Below are 19,839 nucleotides of genomic sequence, written 5' to 3'. Positions count from 1 at the left end.
AATAAAATTAAGTCCGAAATACAGAAACTCAAAATTCAAAGAGTATTAAGATGGCATTTTATGAAACATTGAGGTGCTTTAAGTCTTCACTTTTCTTTCCACGTAACTGCTGCTAGAATTTACCCTTATTGCCCAGTGTGGCTAAGCATCAACAGAACACAGTCAAGGAGACACGTGGGTTAATTCTGTTTGCTCACCAGCACAGGAAAGCCCTATTGCTGTACTTGCAACAAGGCAGATCCCTCAGCAGACAGCCCAGTGACAGTTGGAGGAGCAATGCAGGCTAAGCTTCCAATGTCTCACTAAAGATACCCTAAGCCACTGCTGAGAAAGCCCAGGTGAAGCCCAGTATAAAGCACTTCAGTAGACAAAATCTTTATGTGTGTGTGTATGTGTTTTGTCTTTTATTTTTTAAAGTAACGATTTCTTTTTTTAATTTTTGACTATCTTTACATAGTTAATTATGGTACAAAGGGTCAAGGGCTACAGGAAAGTGAGTAAGACTATTATTTCCACATTTTTTTTTTCTGTATCTGGGGTAAATGGGGAAGATAAAGGGAGAAGTCCTACCCAGCCTCCCACCCATCCCAGGTCCCTGATGTGGGGCATGTTCTGAGGCTCCTGCTCACGTGGTTTTGACAGTTCAACAGTTATGGATTGTGGCCAATCTCGTCATTCCAAGCACGACGAAGTCGCTGCAGAAGCCACTGATTGACATAGTCCACCTTAGAGTCTCTGCCCAGTTTTCACTGCCAACATATGGCTGGGGTAGTTGATTGATTTGTTCTGTCCTCTGTTGTGGTGCCAGATATCCTCTGCAGTTCCAACAGACTGCCAGATCCTCCGTGTGCACCTGGTTATGCTCTCCACTGCTCCGTCTGAGCCTCTGAGGGGGTGCGGCTCTGGCACTTGCACTCCATGGCAGACCATGGAACCTGCAATTCTCTTCATGGTTATGGTTCTGAATCCGGCAGTTCGATGGGGGAGATCCCCAAAGAAACTTCATCTGAGGTGATCCCAGGCCTGATTCTTGTGTGTCCTTGCCAGTGCAGGGTCCGGCACAGTCCAAAGCCCCAATCAGCTGGTGGTTGCAATTGCTGGGTCGGTTCTGTTTCCAGCCCTGTCTTCCACTTGGCAGACCACGCTGATTCTGCCCACCACACACTCAGCCCTCACATAAACCAGTGGGAGCTGCAGCCTAGTTGGGGAGACTCCCCATAACCCCCACCAGGCCCGCCCCCTGCCCTGGTTCCCATGCTTGGCAGTATGTACAGAGAAGTCCAGTCTGTCCCACATCCCTTTCAGCTCTCATACATGTCAATGGGCTTTGAAGCCTAGTTCAACCCAACCAGTTCCACTATCCAGCCCACATACATTCTGGTGGTTGCCATTCTGTCCAGCCACCCCTGCCCCAGTCCTGGTTTTCATGCTCTCCAGTGGGAGTGATAACCCACTATTTCCCTCCTGGGCCCACTCCAGGATCATGCACTTTCCTGGTGGTTCTGTAGGTTAACTTGACAGATTAGACACCAGTGCCAGCGTCTGCTATCTGATGCTGTGGCAAAACTCAACCAACCCTCCCCCATTCTGCTTTATGTTGGCACCAGTAAGGACAGTCAACCAAGCCTGGCTCTTCCCTGATTGGCTCACGTGAGGCCCACAGGTGTTGTTACCCTGCCCGGTCTGGTATGCCTGCATCCCAACTCATGCTCTCCAGTGGATGAGGTGTTCCAGCAAGGGGGCCCTCCACATTCCCCCTACCACCTTTACCCCCTCCCTGGTTCCTACTAGATGGGTGCTGCGACCCAGTCTGGCATGGCCCCCTCGCCTCATCTTGGCATTTGCTAGCAGGTGCTGTAGCCTGGTTTGGCCTGGGCCACCCCCAATTTCAGCTGGTGAGGGTTACAGTCTAGCCCAGCCCAGCATGCATTCTATCCCAGCTGAAATGGGTACTGGTAAGTGTTGCGACCAAACCTGGCCTGACCCACACGGTTCTGGTGCTCAGATTCGTCAGCACGTTATGTGAACTGGTTCAGCCTGGTCTGCCCCTGACATGTGCTAAATGTATGCTGGTGGATACCTTTCCCTGGCTTGGTCTGCGCTGCTCCCTATCGTATCGTGGTTCTTACACTCACCTGCAGGGACTGTGTCCTGCCAGAGGAGTTGCCCAGGCTCCTCCATCAGAACCTCTCCCTATACCAGATCTCGCACATATAGGTAGGTCCATGAGTCAGCCCTACTAAGTCCATCTCCTGCCCTAGCAGGAACAGTGGCCTTTCCTGACTGGCCTTCAACTCATCCTGGTTTTTACTGTTGGCTATTTCAGCCCAGCCAAGGCTCATTCATACCCAGACACAGCTCACACATGGCTCAGTAGGGCCAGAGACCTTCCTATATCTACCCTGGTCCTCCAGAGCACCAGATGGTGCTTGAGTCTAGCCCAGCTTGGTGCATCCAGTCCCAGTCCACACTTGTGCCAAGGGAGACTGCAGCCATATCCAGACCAGAACGCAGCCCTCACTCCAGCCCCTGCACTCCTCAGTGGGAACCCCAACTCAGCTTGGGTGTCCCCTTAGCTCCCCAACCCGGTCTGTTCCCAGCCATAGATCATGCGCATGTCAGGGGTTACTCTGATCCAGCTTGGCATAGTCCCTTACCTGTCTTGGCCTATGCCTTACATGCTGTGGCCTAGAGTCCCTGGCTCATGCAGACCAGTAGGTGTAAGACCCTAGCTCGGCATGACTTGTGCTCCATCCTGCTTTCTATTTTTGCTCGTGAGCTAAGGTTTGCTTGGCCCTGCCCAGTTCACCCTGTTCCATTACCAATTTACACGTTAGCCAGCCATTGGAGCTACTTTGCCCAGCTTGTCTGACCCCCCAAGTCTGGACCATGTGTTCACCAGTGGGAGCTATGACCGACCAGGGGAGTTTCCCAAGTTTCTCCACTTGACCCACTCCCAGACCCAGATCTCATACATGCCAGTGGGTATTAGGCCAGTGTCCGGCATAGTCTGGCCTTCCATGAGCTGGTGAATGTTGCAGCCAGGCCCACCCCACACCCTATTTAGGATGCACAATCAGGTGCTGCTGCCTTGACCAGTCCAGACTGTTGTCGGTTCCTTTACCTGTGAGTGATGGCAGGCTCCTTGGTCACACCTAGCTTAGCCCATCACCACCCCAACTCTTGAGCTAACCAGTGGGACCAGTATTTCCACAGGGTTTGGCCCACACATTCCAGACAGAATCTACCCCCGGAAATGGCTCTCCCATGTGCTAATTAATGTCATGGCCCTGCCTAACGTGACCCGTCTCCTGATCCATCATTCTGTCAGGTACTAAGATCTGGTCTTGCTAGACAAGCTCCCAGCCTTAGCTTTTGCATGGACTGGTGTACAGTGGTCAGCACTGTTCGGTGATAACAAGTTCTACACAGGACTCAAAGGAGGATGGTATATCAGTCTGACCCATAAAGATCATCTGGTTCCTCTCCTCCAAACTACCAGGTCTCAGTATCCTCACTTACCTTTAAAGGAAAAGTTACTCTGTCACTGGGAGTCTTCAGGATTGATTCGCAACCCAGAAGCACAGTGGGCTCAATATGGAGCTAACTAGATAGCAATTCAAAACCCCAAAACCCCAGAGCTCACCACTGGGCAGCCAGCAGGTGGAGCCTGGTGCCAAATGGTGCACTGGCCACTGGCAATAAGCTCACTGTGTGTTCGCAGTGGCTGGAATCAGGGCTCCAAGCATGGAGTCCAACCTGGCCTGGGACCTGCCAACAGCCAACAGGCTGCTGGAAGTTCTAACCCCCAGACTCTAAGGTCACCCCCTCCCGATCCCATCCACCGCATGATGTTGGCAGCTGGTGGGGCCCGGGCCCGCCCTGTTCTCCAGAATTCCTCTCTCAGTGTACTCACCAGGAAGGGAGTAGCCTGCCCAAGCACCAGAGGCTACGAGACCAGGGAACGAGACCCCAGGCTTCTCTTACAAGGGTGCTAACTGCACTGATGGGGCCCAAAGGCCACACCTTAGTACACCTGCACTAAGATTAGGTTTCTACAAGGGAATTTAGGGAACGACCCGACATTCACACCACACTACCCTCTTCCTGGGCCATTCGTGGGCTTAACTTGCCATGCGTCCCTGGATACATTATCCCTTTGCTTTGAGAACTTGACACAATTCCTACTCCATCCTTCCCTGAAAACATGGTGGGAATCATAAAGAAAATCGAAAGAATGAACCAGGTGCTGTCAAGTAACAGTGTCAAGAGGCTTCTGTGCTTTGGGGTGTCGGGCTACTCCCAGTGTGATGTAACAGGGTTAATCCTGGGATCTGGGGTCTCTTCCAGCCTGCACTGCATGGCCTGGCTCTGTAAAACTCACAGGGACCCCTGTCTGCACTTCCCCATGAATGGGCTCACCATGGCCCACGTGAGTTCCCAGCTTTATCCCTGCAGCCCAGTCAGTGTCACCTCACCAAGTTCAGGAAGAAGTGATGAATCCAAACCTTAGGAAGCATCCTTGCGGCTTCAGCTCCAGTATCTTCCTGGAAATGCAGCATCCTTGGCTATGGCCAGCATCCTTGGCTATGCGCCAGACAATGATGTAACAAACAACTAAAAAATAAAATCCCAAGGTGATTTTGAAGGACAGGCAAGTGTTGTTGACATGAGTTAGGTATCTCAGCATGTCCTGGTTTTGAATGTTTATGACCTCAGAAGCAAGTATTCTGCCCGCCTGTTTACCCAGCGGCTGTCCAGGCTTTTGTTGCTAATGGGTGGAGCCAATCAACTTGGAAAATGTGCTGCTTTAATTTATTGCATTGTTCTTTAACTTAATAAAACAGGAAAAATAACAACTTAGTATTGTACCTAATGAAAACAGAAGCTCTCACAGTTTTCACTCAATGAGCTTCTTAGTCCACAAATCATCCTGCTAAAGACCAATGGTCCTTCTTGGTCTCCATCGACGCTGTGCGGCCCAGGAGGGTCACAAGCTGACTCTGATTCTGGGGGAGATCTGAACACTTCATACGGCAGTTAGCTCCAGTCTGAAACCCTGAAATTCACAACGCTCTAAAAGCTCTCGCTCTCCGAGTGCCACACTCCAAGTTTTGGATTTTGAAGCATCTCAGTATTCAGATTACGGATGCTCGACTAGCAAGTCTATGGAAATATTCCCAAATCTGAAAAACTGAACTCTCCAATATTCTTGCCCCCAAGCAGTTGGGTACGGGATACTCAACCTGTACAACACGCACAGCCTCGGCTCCACAGCATTTACGCAGTTTTCAGTGTTCACACGTCCCATTATGAACCACACGAACCAGGATGTCCATGAAGTTTCGTTTAAATTCTCCAATGGTTTCCTTAGTAACCCAGTGTCGGTTCCAGGCAGAGATGAGTGCCAATGTTTACATTCAAAGTCCACAGGTGGTAAGATTCCATATTTTATTAAAATAGTATATTTAACCACGGTTGACCAGGAACTTCATTCCCTCCCGCACCCCTCCCCCCCATATGCAGCACAATACAGTAGTGATTTCAAATATCCTTGGTCATGATAACCAACAGAAATATCTCAAAGTCAAGTTTGTAGCTAAAAACTAGACCGTGGAAAAATTCTGGATTAAAACGACACATAAAGCTCTCCAACAGAATTCTTTTTACCTGCCTGAAGGTGAGTGCCGGGACACCACCTACCTGACAATACTGCTCGCTCTCCGTATGCATAGTGTAACGTCTCATTTATAAATAACATCGATGTTTTTCATTCCATTTAATGTCCTTTTCAGCTTCACAAAGAAACCAGTAAATAAAACTGTCAGTGACAGTCACGACATAGCTCTCACAGCGAGATAAAAAACTTGGAAGTCGGCAGAGATGCATCTATGCTATTTTACATCAAAAGACAGATCCAAAAAGTGCAAGGCAAAGTCTGCAGGGTTCTGAGGGGAACTTTTAGGCACATCCATTTCTTTAAAGCAAGCTTCAGGATGAAATTCCAGTTTGTTCTTCATGACACCTGTTAAAAAGTCTTTCTTTTTTCTAAAAAAAAAAAAAAAATACATCTCATCAAGTGTAAAACATGGAGTTCTCGTGTCCTAAGAGGTGAGGGATTCAGCTGTGGCGTGTTCGTCCCTTTTTGATTCTGGCAGGCTTTGGTTTGGGGATGTACTGGTTATTTGCTTGGTATTCCAGTTCTTTACGGAAGTAATGAATCGCTTTGTTTAGGCCTTCCTCCAGCGGGACCTGTGTGAGGACACCACGAGAGAGAGAGAGAGAGAGAGAACGCATCAGTAGAAGGCTTCCCTGCCCCAGGCCTTGCAGGAGGCCTCCTACCATAACAGACAGCTGGCTTCAGGCCTCACTTCACGGTGATGAGAGTGTCACTGCATCCTGAAAGCAGTTGCAGGAGGGCTCCTGGCTTGTGTCCATGCAAGTGGGGCAGAGGAATGGCCGAGACTGGGGACCCTCCACCACCAGGGCATAACTCCTGCACGTACCACAGGCTCCCATCCCAGCATCAGCTTTGCTCTTCTGATGTCTGGTTTTCTTTTCTGCGGGTCATCCTGGGCTTCAGAGAGGAACTGGATTTCACTTCCACTGCCTGGAAAAGGGGCAAGAATCACAAGATGCTGCCTGCAGTGGGGCAGATATAGTATGGGTTCTTTGCACATGGTTTTCAAAGCTGTCAAGCCACCTGCAGGACAGAGGACCGCCCTTGGACACCTAGGGAATGTGGGGCAGACCTTGCGCAGCTTCCTTCCGGTTCCATGAGAGCTGCAGCATGGGGTGCTGGCATGCAGGCTCGTGTGGTTAACACAGCCAGGCTCTCACATCCCTCTGGGCTGAGGAACTGCGCTTCTCACACACCAACATGCACGCAGACCACAGTGCAGATTCTGCTCAGGGATGCCCTGCGGGGTCCAGAGGCTCGCTGCCTGTCTAAGCGAGCCCCGCCCTGGGTGGCAGGGTTAGGAGTGGGAGGCACACAGCAATGCCCTCCGTACACGCATCCTCCCTAGGGCGGCACAGACAGCCTGTGATGGAGAAGCTGGCATGTGGATCTGCCCAGAGCCGTGTGAGCTGCTGGAGCCATGGGAGGCTGCAGTTCGTGTCTGAAGAGCTCTGCATCCTACGCCCGGGGAAATAGGGTCCCAGCTGTCCAGGCATTAGAACAGCGCAATGACAGCTCACGCCAGGTGGGCTATGCGGCTCGTATCAGAGCGCTTTCTAGCATGCTGAGTTGTGGGGGCAGTCATCAAGCCAGTCCCATGTGTCTTGATTTGAATTTCTGGCTTACCTCCCTCCAGGATCAGGGCACCACAAAGAGCTAAGCTACTAGGCCTCCACTAAGACTTAGGTTGAGGCCCAGGACACACAAGATTCTAAAGTTCAAGGGCATGCCTGGACACGAGTTCTCCTTCTAAGGTGACAGAGCCCACGGCACGACAAAGTCAGCCCAGCCAAAGCTGCAAGCAAGCATTTTCAACTTGCCAAAAACTACAAGCCGGTGTTGTTGCTACAACACCCCGAGTCTCCAGGCTCAACAAGAACGCGTGCTGAAAAATCAAATGACCGTCACCTATGCAGTTTGACCTAAAGGAATCATACCCCCAAATGTGGGACAAATCTACTCTTCTAATGTGTGCAGACCTTCAATTAAAACGGAACGAACCAACTGTACCTCCTTTTCTTTTTTATTACTTGCATGGAGAATAGGAAACATGTTCTTGATAAAAAGTTTGCATTGTCTAGTTCAATCAGCCCTTAGGAATCGCCTATTTTCTCACCAAGGTATCATCAACAAATTGGGGGGGGTGGGTGCCACCGATTTCATTCAAGACACGTTTTCTCCTACTTACCGACAAGGTTTTTAATTAACTGAGCAAATTCTAGGATTGTGTGTTCTTCTGGGTTTCCCTGGAGAAGAAACAGTTTCTGGTTATAAGAGAGATGACAGTAACTCAGCAAATCTTCAGACATGCTGTCTACTTCTCGCCTGTGAGACGCCAGACCCTGCCTAATGCTCCGCGGGGGGCTCCACTTACCAGGCGGATTCAACCGAGCCCCACGCTGACCTCTACCTGGGCTACGGAGTGTCCGTGGACAAGGGCCTGTGGCTAGGTCAAGGGCATCTAATGTTAGCACATATGTACTGCCTCAGTTTGCAGCACAGTTGCCCTTACCTAAGGCTTCTGTAACGTCAGGGTCACTTGGCACAGGAAGTCTGAGCTCACACATGATCACGCATCTCCTCTGGGCGTGCTGTGTGTGTAACCTGCTCAATGATGAGCACGCTCACAGACAAGCCTCCTGCGCAGCCTCGAGACAGACTGCAGGCTGCTACACTGAACTTCTGGGGGCTTTGAGGAGAACCGGTTCTTTCCTTTTCTTCTTACACACATCATTGTAGTGACTGTCTACTTCCCTTCTCAGGCCCAGACATCCTAGTTTGGCAACTCCATATTCTAAATACTTCGCATTCCCAATTTCCCAGCTGAGTTTAAAGATGGATGGTCAGAGACCACAGGGGGCCCTGGTTCTTATAAAAACCAAAACATCGGGCCTTGGGTTTGGGGGCAAGTGCCGCTCCTCACAGTGTGGCGGCTATGGGGGGTGCCCCTGTCAGGTCGGACCCAATGCTGGGGGCTCATGCCAAAGACACTGCCGCAAGGCAGTGAACGAGTCCTCGGCCTTCCCCAGGGCGGCCAGTGCACCATGTGGTGCCAGGCTTTGCCTGCTGGCCGCCCGGCGGCAAACTCTGTGATTTTTTAAGATATGTTTGCTGCCTGGGGACACCCATGACTAAGTCCAATTTTAGTGTAGGGGAGTAGTGAATCTTGGGTGATTCCCAGTGACAGGGTCATGGAAGTTTTAGGCATGCGTGGGGACTGAGACCTGGTGGTTTGGAGGGAAGTACCCAGGAGACAATTACGGTTAGTCAGATACACCAACCCAATTCGGAATACAGAAATGGCCTGTTTGCCTAGAACATCACTGATCGTCACACACCAGCCCACACCAATGCTATGGATGGGGGCCTCTTTGGCAGTGATGGGTACCATTACCCAACTGTTTGGTGGAGTGGTGGAGTGGTCACATCTGGCAGGGTCAAGACTCTATCCAGTATGCGAGAGAACTTGGTCTGGGGGTAGACTCTATGGGGTTGTGTGGGCCCAACCCTGTGGAAATACAAGTTCCCCTGGTTAGCTCGCAAGCTGGGGTTGGGATGGACTAAGCTAGATGTGACCATGGCACCTACCATCACTCACAGGTAAAGGAACCCGAAACAGTCAGGGCAGGATGTGGGGTGGGCCGTGCTGCCACTGGAAGGGGACAGAATGGGCAGGGCTGAACAAACCTTAACTCACAAGAAACAACAGAAATCAGGTTGGAGCACAGGTCATGCCAAGTAGGTCCTTACACCTACTGATCTGTGTAAGACAGGGATGCTAAGCCACAGCATCTAACGGGACAGGACAAGAGAGGGGCTCTACCAAGTTGAATCAGAGCAACCACTGGCCTTCACGAGATCTCAGGCTGGGATTAGGCCCGGTTGGGCAGCTAAGGGGATACTCTAGCTGGGTTGAGTTTCCCACCAATGAGCGCATGGGCTGTAAATGGGGCTGCGTTCCGATCAGGATACGAGTGTAATCCCACTTGGCACAAGTGTGGACTGGGAATGGAAGCACCAAGCCGGGCCAGACCCCAACACCATCTGGTGCTCTGCAGGACCAGGGGAAATGTATGACAGACTAGGCTAGGTCTCAGCCCTTACTGAACCATGTGTAAGCTGTATGGGGGTATGGAAGAGCCATGGCTGGGTTGGAACATCCAACAGTAAGAACCAGATTGGGTTGAAGAACAGTCAGGAAACACCACTGATCCTGCTAGGACAGGAGGTGAACTGAACAGGGCTGGCTCATGGACCCACTGGTATGCGCGAAGCCTGGCACTGGGAGAGTTTCTGATGGAGGAGCCTGGGCAACTCCTCTGGCAGGACACAGTCCCTGCAGGTAAGCGCAAGAAGCACAATAGCAAATAGCCCAGAACAGGCTATGGAAATTATCCCACTGGTATACACATGGCATGGATTGGGGGCAGACCAGGCTGAACCTGTTCACATCACCCGCTGGTGAGTCCGAGCGCCAGAACAGAGTGTGGGATGGGCCAGGTTCGGTTGCGACACATACTAGTACACAATAGGGAATGCCAAGGTGAGATGAGCCGTACCAGATGTGGTTGCAGTGCCCAAACAGCACATGTGATAATCAGGGGGAGGAGGCAAAGCTGACAGGGGAATGTGGGCTCCCCTGCTGGACAACTACTTCCATTGGAAAGCGTGAGTCGGGATGGGGGCAGATCAGAATAGGCAGGGCTGTTACACCTGTGGGCCTCATGTGCGCTAGATAAGCGAAGGGCCACGGTGGGCTGACTGTTCCGACTGGTGCAAGCAAAAACTAGAGTGGGTGAGGGCTGGTTGGGCTAGCTACAGTACTAGCTGGCAGAGGCTGGCACTTGGAGCTAATTCTGTCAAGTCAAATGCCAGAACTACCTGGAGAAAGCATAATCTCAGAGTGAGTGTGGCCTAGAAGGGAAATAGTGGGCACCTCTCTCGGGGCTACCACTCTCATTGGACAGCATAAACACCAGGACAGGGGCAGGGGTGGCTGTACAGAAGGGCACCTGCCAGTAGGTGTGTGGGCTGGATAGTAGGTTGGTTGGGTTGAGCTGGGCTTCAATGCCCATCGACACGTGTGAGAGCTAAACAGGATGTGGGACAGACTTGACAAGCCTGCGGTACGTACTGGCAAGCCTGGGAACCAGGGCAGGGGGCAGAACTGGTGGGGGTTATGGGGAGTCGCCCCAACTAGGCTGCAGCTCCAACTGGTTTGCGTGAGGACCGAGTATGAAGTGGGCAGGATCGAACTAGACTACAACACCCGTTGGTTCACGAGGAAGACAGGGCTGGAAACAGAACGAACCCAGCAATCCCAACGACCAGCATGTGCATAAGCTGATTGGTGTGACGGACGGTGTCGGACTCTGTACTAGCAAACTCGCGCAAGAATCAGGCCTGGGATCATCTCAGATGAAGTTTCTTTGGAGATCCCTCCAACTGAACTGCTGATCTTAGAACCCCAACCATGAAGAGACTGACAGCCAGTGGATTCTGAATAGGGTTCATTGCGATTGGAACTGAGAGACTGGCAGCAATCCAGAACTGATGAACTATCAAAACTGTATGAGCAGGACCCTCAGAGCACGCCTCCCATTGGGGATCTGGGATGGGTGGGAGGTTGGGTGGGGCTTTTCCCTTTGTTTTTTTTCCCTGACCCCAGATACAGGCTAAAATGATATTGATGTGGAAACAATGGTATTACCCACTTTCAAAAAAAAAAAAAAAAAAAACAAAAAAACAAACAAAACAAGCCTGGCTAGCTAGCAATACAGAGCCCTGGCAACAGGAGAGAAGGTGGGACTTCCGGGGCTGCTGGAAGACATGTGAGTCAGCTTTTACGGAAGATGAAGTTTCTAGAAGGGTACAGAGTCCCGCAACAATCCAGGGCAAAGTCCATCCAAAAGGAGGGAAGGAAGAGGCTACCTAAGGAGAAGTGTGGCTGCTCTCACAGCTTCGGAAGGAAATGCGACAGGGCTGGTGCCGTGCTGCAGCGGGTTTCGAGGTGAGCATTTAATGGACACGCTGCATGTGTGCTGACGGAAAGCAGCACCAAGGCTGGTGCTACGTGGGGTTCTGAGCTGCCCCAGGGCGAGCCGGGCAGAGGCAGGACTCACCAGGTTGACTGGGCTGCTGACGTTGCTGTTCATGAGCGCCACGAGGCCGTTCACCAGGTCACTGGAAAAGAGGAGGCGAGATGCTACTAACAGTAACAGCCAGAGCTGACAACACACAGCCATGCGGGGAGCAGGTGAGGATGAGAGAGAGGACATCCTGTAGACCGAGGCGCTGTCTGTGATGCTAAGGGACTTATACATGACATGGCAGCCACGATGTTTGTGGGCCTGGACACGGTCAGCGGGATGACAGCTGGCTGAGCGGCGGACTCACTGCTTTGGGGTATTTCTGAAATCCTTTAATAGTTAAGGACTACAGATGAGCTAGAACAGGCATGTACCCAGCACAGAGTTCACAGGGTTCGTGATGGAACCCTGTGTTTGGTGTGAATCCACGAGCTGACCTGTGTCCAGGCTGGCGGGGATGCTTTCAAACAAGATCCTTATAGTGATGAACCCATCTACGTAGGTCCTGTCCTGTGCTTGCAAATCGGAGGAAGCCAAGCCAAGACAGCTGAGGGGATGTGGTCAACGGGAACGGGGCTGCCTGGTGGCCCATCTCCAGAGGGCTTGGTGTCAACCCAGGCATCTGGGTGTCTCCCACGCATCACCATCTGCTGGGCCATGGAGGTGAAACCCATGAGCAAGCTTTGGGTTACCGAGGTTTGTTCTGATTTCCAGCAGCTTTAAAGTGTGCCTCTGTTACTTTGTGAAAATGGCACCTCACTGCTCAACACTGGCTTCCCCTGCCTCAGCTCCTCCTGGGCTGTGTTCTCAGACTTCTTTGTTGGAGCTTGGTAACACGGACCTCTCCCCCTTTGTCCAACTCCATCTGTACCAGTGGGGAGCTGGTTACTATAGGTCATGGTCAGTTCCCAAACGGAAATCCCAGATAGGCATTATTTTCCTTTTATTAAAGAAAAAAAAAAGGGGGGTGGAGAGGCTAGGGTTGTGAATTTACTAAATTGGTTCTTTCTGCTTTCTCACTTAGAACAAGTGGGTATGTGACATGAGCATGCATAAAGTGTCCTATCTCACTGTTAAGTCACCGCTGAACTCAGATGGCTTGCTCTCCTTCACAGAGGATGTGCAGGGCACTCGGTCAGCAGGACAGCGGTCCCGCCATCACCAAGCTCCAGCACACACCTGCACACACTGAGAAGGAGACAGTGAAAGCAGCCGTCCATTGGCCTGGACACACGCACACAGTCGGAAGAGGCTCAGTCTTAAGCAGCTGTCCGCACTCGGGGCAGGCAGACAGCGCCAAGTGTGTCTTACAGGGCAAGTCGTCTTTCTGGCCACCTTTAAGGTGAAAGCTCGCTTAACCTGGGGCTCTTGGAAAGTGTCACTTTGACAGAATGACTGTTTCAAACAACACCCGTTATGTCAATGACGATGCAAGTGCCCCAGGGAAACAGCCACGCAGACATTTCACTGTGTGTGCTGGCCAGCTGCACACGGGTCCCTGCTGACCATCAAGGGGGGAACAGGGAGCGGAACTTAGCGTGGCAGCTGTGGGCCCAGAAGGTGCTGTGCAGGTGCAGGTGGGGCGAGCCTTGTCCCATCAGTCATCCTTTCAGACTGCACTGAAGGGAGACCAGGCTGCATTACCGTGAGCGCTGGCAGTCGCCTTGCAAGTCAACTGGCCGAGCTTTCTGAGTGGTCTGTCAGGCCCGCATGGGAGCTGCGAGTGGGCGCTGTGACCGCTGGGTGAGAACACAGCTCAGGCAACTCCAACTGCCCGAAGCGTTTTCATCGCTAGCTCCCCCAACCCCTCAGTGAATTTTGCCTGTGATGCCTCTGAGAAGTGGGGGTGACCAGTTTCCCCTCTGCTGTGTCCCTCCTACTGCCACACTTGGGGTGGTGGCTGGGGGAGCCCGGGATGTCACAAGGTCCTTCAAGGCAAGTCCACAGTCTGTGGATGTTTGAGTGCCCTGGGGACAGTGGACCCTGCGGGGGTGGGCACATGACAGAGAAGGCAATGACAGCGAGCTGTTACGAACAGCTAGTCTCCCTGCACACAAGAGCTATTAGTGTGGTCTTGCCGCAGGAAGCAGCCAATACAGCATGTGGGCCCTGAGCTCAGCGTTCCAAATGAAGCAGTCCTGAAGGAGCGGTGCCCACCACTGTCGTGCTAAGCGGCTTCTTAGACTAAGCTCCCCCGAGTGTCCCGGGCAGGGCTGGTCATATGACACTTCTGCCCTGCGTGGCATGAGTGGGGAGGTCAAGCCACTGGCTGAGAGGCAGGTCGAGTTGCAGCTTTCTTCTGGACCAACTATGAAAAGGCTGGTCTACAGCGATCACTTCCTCTTATTAACCAGCAGTTCCACTTCTCCAAGACATGGCTACCCAGGACCCTCAGCACATCAGACTAAAGTTGAGGAAGCGCTGGCAAGTTGCCCAGATCCGTGCCCTCTCAGCTAGCCCCTCCACCCCACAGTGCCCAGGAGAAGGCCCCCGGTCAGAAGGAACAGCACTTTCTGAGGGACGGTTGCATGGCCATGACTCAGAGACAGGACTGTGGGTCCCAATGCTGCAGCCTGGCAGGAGGGTCTTGCACAGCTAACAGAAGTGACGGGCTGGTGAAGCCACTCTTACAGACATGACTGCTTAGCAGAAAATGTTCCCCCCTCAGCCCAGCCTTCTGTCTAGGAGCCACTAACCAATCTGATACAGTAATGAAACAGTGAAAACCACCCTGTGAAACTATTCTAAAGGATGTTTTGGTTTTTTATCTCTATTTAGTTTCGGTTCAAAATTCAACATTAGGATACTCCCAAATGTCCCACTCTCAATGAGAACTCTCATCTGTGCCCCAACGCTGTGTTTACCATTGGTCAGGCAGCTGCGGGATGTGTAGTGTCAGGTGTCTAAGGCCATCTCTGCCAGTGTGGAAGTCACCCTCCGGGCTGGCAGTTCCACCTGTGCAACGCTAGGTGGCAGCAGAGGATCAGCACAGGAATCACACAGGAGTCAGAGCAAGCACTTCGCTGTCAGTGATGTTGGTTGCACATCCACACACACATATCCATGACAATGCACAGAGGGCCTGCACTGGCCCAGCCCCTGGTTCGCACCAGCACTGTGTCACAGTAGCCCGGGCTGGGCCTTACCTGACATACTGGAATGCCCTTGTCTGGGAGCCGGATCCATATACCTGGAAGGAAATTTGCAGTTAGGTCTCTGCAAACATCACGCGTGCACTGGAAGGTGGGGCTCCATTTAACTCCAGGGGGTACCTGGACCCCAAAGGGGCAGTGGTACTGACTCAGAGCACCTCCAGGCCCATAGCTCATCTATATTTCAAACTCACAGTCTACTGGTGAGGTGGTAGCACCTGAACGAGGTGGCTTCCATTAGAAGCGGATATGGCAGGTACAAGTTATGCTGCTGGGAGTCCATGTGGCCACAGTCCTGCCACCCACAACTAACCCTCCCTGGCTGCCCATCAGAACAGCTAACACTTGGCCCACTGCAGTCCGCACACCTTCTGGGGATAAGCAGGCATGTCCTAATGTTGCTATATGGCTTTCCCAAGTGATTCATTCTATCATGCGCCAAGGTCACATGGACAGCTCCAGGAGCAGCTCCCAGCCCACTCTGTGTCCCTGGCATGAGTCCACACCTGTGCATCGCAGCTCATCCTTGCCAGTCAAGTTGCCCTTCTCCTGTATCCCAGCTGGCCAGAGCTGCTCACTCCTGGGGTGCTGCTCCTGGCTTACCTCCACGCAGTGCTTGCTCTGGCCGCTGTCCCTTTGGTTCCCCACAGGGAGCTCCTTCCCACCAGCCCAGCATGGACCTCCGCCTCCTGGGACAAGTGCAGACTGAGCACCGCCATTCAGCAACCCACTGAGCTCTGAGCACTTGGGAATGTCAGGGACCATTTGGGAGCTTTAAGGATCTGTGTGCACACCGTGAGCTGTCCTGGGACAGGATCCAAGCCCACACAGAATTCATGGAGGTGTCTTGTACATCTCAGGCACATAAGCAGTGTTTGGGCTGCTACAAGTGACGCATGTGCGATTTCCCACCTGTGGCACCGTGCCATGCCAGAACCAGTTTAAAATTTTGACTCTAGACTGGGGATGCTAAACCTGCCAGAGACTTCCTAAGGCCACAGTCCCAGGGAGTGACAGGGCCCCAGGTGTCTGTCTGCTGATCTCCCGTAACTTGCTTGACTAGGCATCCCAGCGTGAGTGGCCCTGCTGGCCTTTCCCAGTGGGACGCTGCAGCAGCTGGGCCCACAGGACCTAAGCAGCAGAAGGGGCAGGGAAGGGCAGGGCAGGACAGCTTCATGAATTTCTTTTTGGTAACTTGCCATTCACTGATCCCCACCCTGGTCTTTGGCTACAAATCTCTTCTTGCCTAGGCTGTGCCTGGAATGGAGCACACCCCCACCCCATAGCCCCTGAACTGTCTTCCCCTGGTGGGCTAACAAGCGTCACTCTCCAGCGATGTCCCTAACAGAGTCTACAGCTTCTTTCCATAGTGAAGGCCTAGGGCGGATGACTTCTGGTGTCACGGTGTGAGTGACAAGGATAAACATTACACCAGCACTGAATGTGCAGGCTTCCCAACATTTCCCTTTGGAAGACTTTTAACAAGAGACATGATCTGGAATTAAGTTCCAATCCTGCCACACCAGGGCTGTCCAGGGAAAATTTTAATAAAATCATTATATCTTTTTTCACCTGGACACTAGAGTCAATTGTGGTAAGGCACAAAGCAGAGTTAAGACCCCCTGTAAATGTGCCCAGGCTTCTTGGAGGAATAAGCCCAGGAGAGTGGGAGTTTGGTGTAGTAGAAGCCTTCTGCTGACGCAGGTCCATGCCACACTGACCCTTCGCTCTGGCTCCCGACCGGCAGCAGCGGGAGACGCCAGCTGAAGTGCCTGAGCTCCTGCCATCCCTGTAGAGTCCCTGGCTCTGGCATGGCTCACTCACAGCCAGAGTGGGTATTTAAGTAGTGCACCAGCAGATGGGAGAGTGCAGTCTCTCTTAAATAAATAAATCAAATTTAACAAAAACAAATGAGAATACCACGAGGCTTCACGAGCTGGATTTACCCAAATGACTTTTCAAACTCTGTTAACAGGGATCCAGTGTTTCCTGGATTTCTATATGATTCCACTCAAAACACAGCTTCAATATACAATACATTTAGGATAGCAAAATAGTCCCTGGGGTCTCCTAAGAGGTACCCTAACAGGCAGTAAGGAGCAATGCACTAACAGGCTCGGGGTGTCATCCTTGCAGAGGGTCCGGAGAAGGGCCGGGTTCTCAACAGAGCAGCTGTAATGTCAGTGGTCACACGAGCTCAGCGTCAACAAGGAAGACTGGTTCAGAGTGACTTGCCAGAAATGGGGCAGCAAGGGCAAGAGGAACACCTCTATCGCTCCTCCTCAGGAAGGCTGGCTCTGGGCAGTCCCACGAGACTCTGCTACACTTTACCTTTCAACTGGCCTGAAGTGGATGCCTACTGGGGACTGCATCGAATTCCTGGTGGGAAGTAGACTAGAGCGTGACAAAAGCAAACCGAGCATCCTGAAAAGGCTCCGTTGGGCCTCCGAGGCACCAGAAGGCTTCTGGAGGGGATGAAGTCAGGTATACTGTGGATTCATGACGACCCCGGATGGCACCAACAAGCCCTGCTCTCCTGACCCTGGCGCACAAGCACGTTTGGGGAGAGGGGAGCCCAGGGGTTGCTATCACCTGCCTGCCAACGATCCGTGCCTTCTCAGGGTTGCCTGGGAACTCACCCTCCGGCCAAGGAGCCCACACATCAAGAAGTGATTTAATGATTTACTCCACTGATCTTACAGGTTGACCAAGAGTCACTGACTGTGGTGGCTCAACTGGTACTGGGGCTGTCCCCACGAGTGGAATTCTCAAGAGAACAGCTGGCCTGAGGGGTTCCCAGGACACTGATCCCTCAGAATTCCAAATGCTAGCACGAGGGAAATACAGGGTGAAGGAGTTTCCTCTTGCAACAAAAGCTACAACTGCGAGCTTCCAGCCTGGTCCTGGTCACCGTGCACCCAGCCATGAGTGTGGTCTCCACCTCATGCCACTTGGATGCTGTGTACTCAGGAAAGCAGGGACACAGCTACAAAGGTGACAACCTCCTGGTTTTGAAGGGCTTATCCCTGAACTCGCAGCACTTGGTAAGCTAGAAAAGTATTATTTCAGTTGATGACAGGTGCAGTGGAAACAATACAGTTACAAGTAACCAAGGTGAGAACCATTATAGATAATGGGACTTCAAAAAAGTTCATGGCCCACATATGCCCTTCCTTTTGCCCACTGCAATCCAACAGTGCTTCATAGCCACATGGTGACCACTGAACGGCATTTAGACACAGCCCTGGCTCCGGTGCAGGCCAAGAAACATCATCCTGGCAGGTGTGCAGGCAGGAGAGATAAGGACAGACAGCAGGACAAGGCCTTGCAGGTCCTCAGTGGGGCAGGGTGACCATCACCTCAAGCTTGCCCTTCTTCACTAGGGGAATGGGGAAAATACGTGGATATTAAATGGCAACTGTGATAATGTTACTCCCTGTATCAAGACTCACTCATCCCTCACCACTTGTGGGCTACAGTGGCCTCAGTGGCAGCACAGGGCACCCACCGTGAGTGGCTCCCCCTGGAGAGCTTGCAGGATGAAGTTGCTGACCACACGCCCATCATTCATGTGCATGCGTGGCCCAAAGGTGTTGAAGATTCTGGCCACTCGCACTTCCACGCCTTCCTGGAAGAAGAAAGAGAGAAGAGAAAGGAGAGGAAGTGAGGCAAGCCACCCTCTGTGGTGCAAGAAACAGTCTGTTGCTGCCAAGTCAGAACGGCTTCTGTGTTGATTCCAGAAGGTCCTCATCAGACTGACATGGGGACCCAAAGGTGGCCAGAGGCTGCAAAGCGGGAAAGGTGCCAATAAGAAAGTCCCCTCCCCCCACCCAGTAAATATCTGATTCCAAATGAAATCACAGCATGAATACACCTTTAGAAATGATTATTTGAGGTAGAGATGTCAAGGCAGAGGCATGGAAGACAAGACTGTTAAGACAGTTCCCACCCACAGCAGCTGTGGTTGGACCAAAGACAAAGACGGGCCATCAGTTCAACTCCGGTCTTCGCTCCCAGGCAGGTGGCAGCAACTCAGCTAACTGGGCCATCACTGTTGCCAGGCCCCCTCCTCACTGGGATCTGGATTCCCGCAGAGATGGAGCCAGGAGCCAGAGCCCACTTAGGTCAACCATTACTGAAATCACCAGCTCCGCACCCTGCCACCTGCCCCTCAATAGCTCTTTATAAGCCTTTTCACATGAGGTACTGTGCAAATTTGCCACCCAAGAGAGGTGTTACGTTCATGAATATTTGACTAGTAATAGAAGACTAAGAAAGCCCTCTGCCCTGGGAAAGCAGAACTATAGATCTGCTCTTAAAAGGTTACTCTGCACCTATGCCACTAACATATTATAACAAACAAACAAACAAAAAAGAATCTGTTTTAGTGTTCAGCTAAATATGATTTAGCACCCCATGGTGGTTACCAGCTATAGCCAGGGACACAACAATGCTACTGGACGCGGCCATCTCCGTGTGTAACTCCCTACCCCTTCACTCCTTCTATGCATGTTTTAAATGCTTCTATTGCTACAGTAAACACATGCGCATTTTTTTTAAAGCACCAAAAACTTCCTCAACGGATTTCTTAAATTTCACAGACTGCCTGCCATGGAATTGCATGTTTTCACTGAACACCTTGGTTTAGCGGATCTTCATGTGTGCATGTGTGTATTTAGCAGATCTTCATGTGTGCATGTGTGTATTTAGCGGATCTTCATGTGTGCATGTGTGTATTTAGCGGATCTTCATGTGTGCATGTGTGTAGTGCCTGTGTGTTCTCTGGGTATTAGAGGGCATGGAGTGTGTGATGTGAGAACCTGAGGCTCTTGCTTCCCACTGCATCCATGTGACATTAAGCCTCCACTTCCCCTCCAGCTCCCTGCTGATGAGTCTGAGAAAGCAAAGGAAGACAGCC

The 19,839-nt window shown here is 51.8% G+C and overlaps 1 protein-coding gene across 2 annotated transcripts in view; it reads right to left on the bottom strand.

Annotated features, from left to right (window-relative positions):
- Window positions 1-6,057: 6,057 nt before the first annotated feature.
- The window catches only part of UXS1 (UDP-glucuronate decarboxylase 1), an 87,936-nt gene continuing 74,154 nt past the window's right edge, over window positions 6,058-19,839 (bottom strand). For both annotated transcript variants that reach the window (XM_058667446.1, XM_058667447.1), the window contains exons 10-15: window positions 18,430-18,549; window positions 14,916-14,959; window positions 11,803-11,863; window positions 7,869-7,926; window positions 6,507-6,610; window positions 6,058-6,252 (exon numbers count right to left, since the gene is read on the bottom strand). In XM_058667446.1, coding sequence (XP_058523429.1) covers window positions 6,121-6,252; window positions 6,507-6,610; window positions 7,869-7,926; window positions 11,803-11,863; window positions 14,916-14,959; window positions 18,430-18,549 — 519 coding nt within the window. In that variant the 3' untranslated portion in view covers window positions 6,058-6,120. The remainder of the gene's footprint in view (window positions 6,253-6,506; window positions 6,611-7,868; window positions 7,927-11,802; window positions 11,864-14,915; window positions 14,960-18,429; window positions 18,550-19,839) is intronic.

This window comes from Ochotona princeps, chromosome 8, assembly GCF_030435755.1.
Source record: "Ochotona princeps isolate mOchPri1 chromosome 8, mOchPri1.hap1, whole genome shotgun sequence".
Classification (NCBI taxonomy): Eukaryota; Metazoa; Chordata; class Mammalia; order Lagomorpha; family Ochotonidae; genus Ochotona; species Ochotona princeps.
This window is presented reverse-complemented; position numbering and strand designations above follow the sequence as displayed.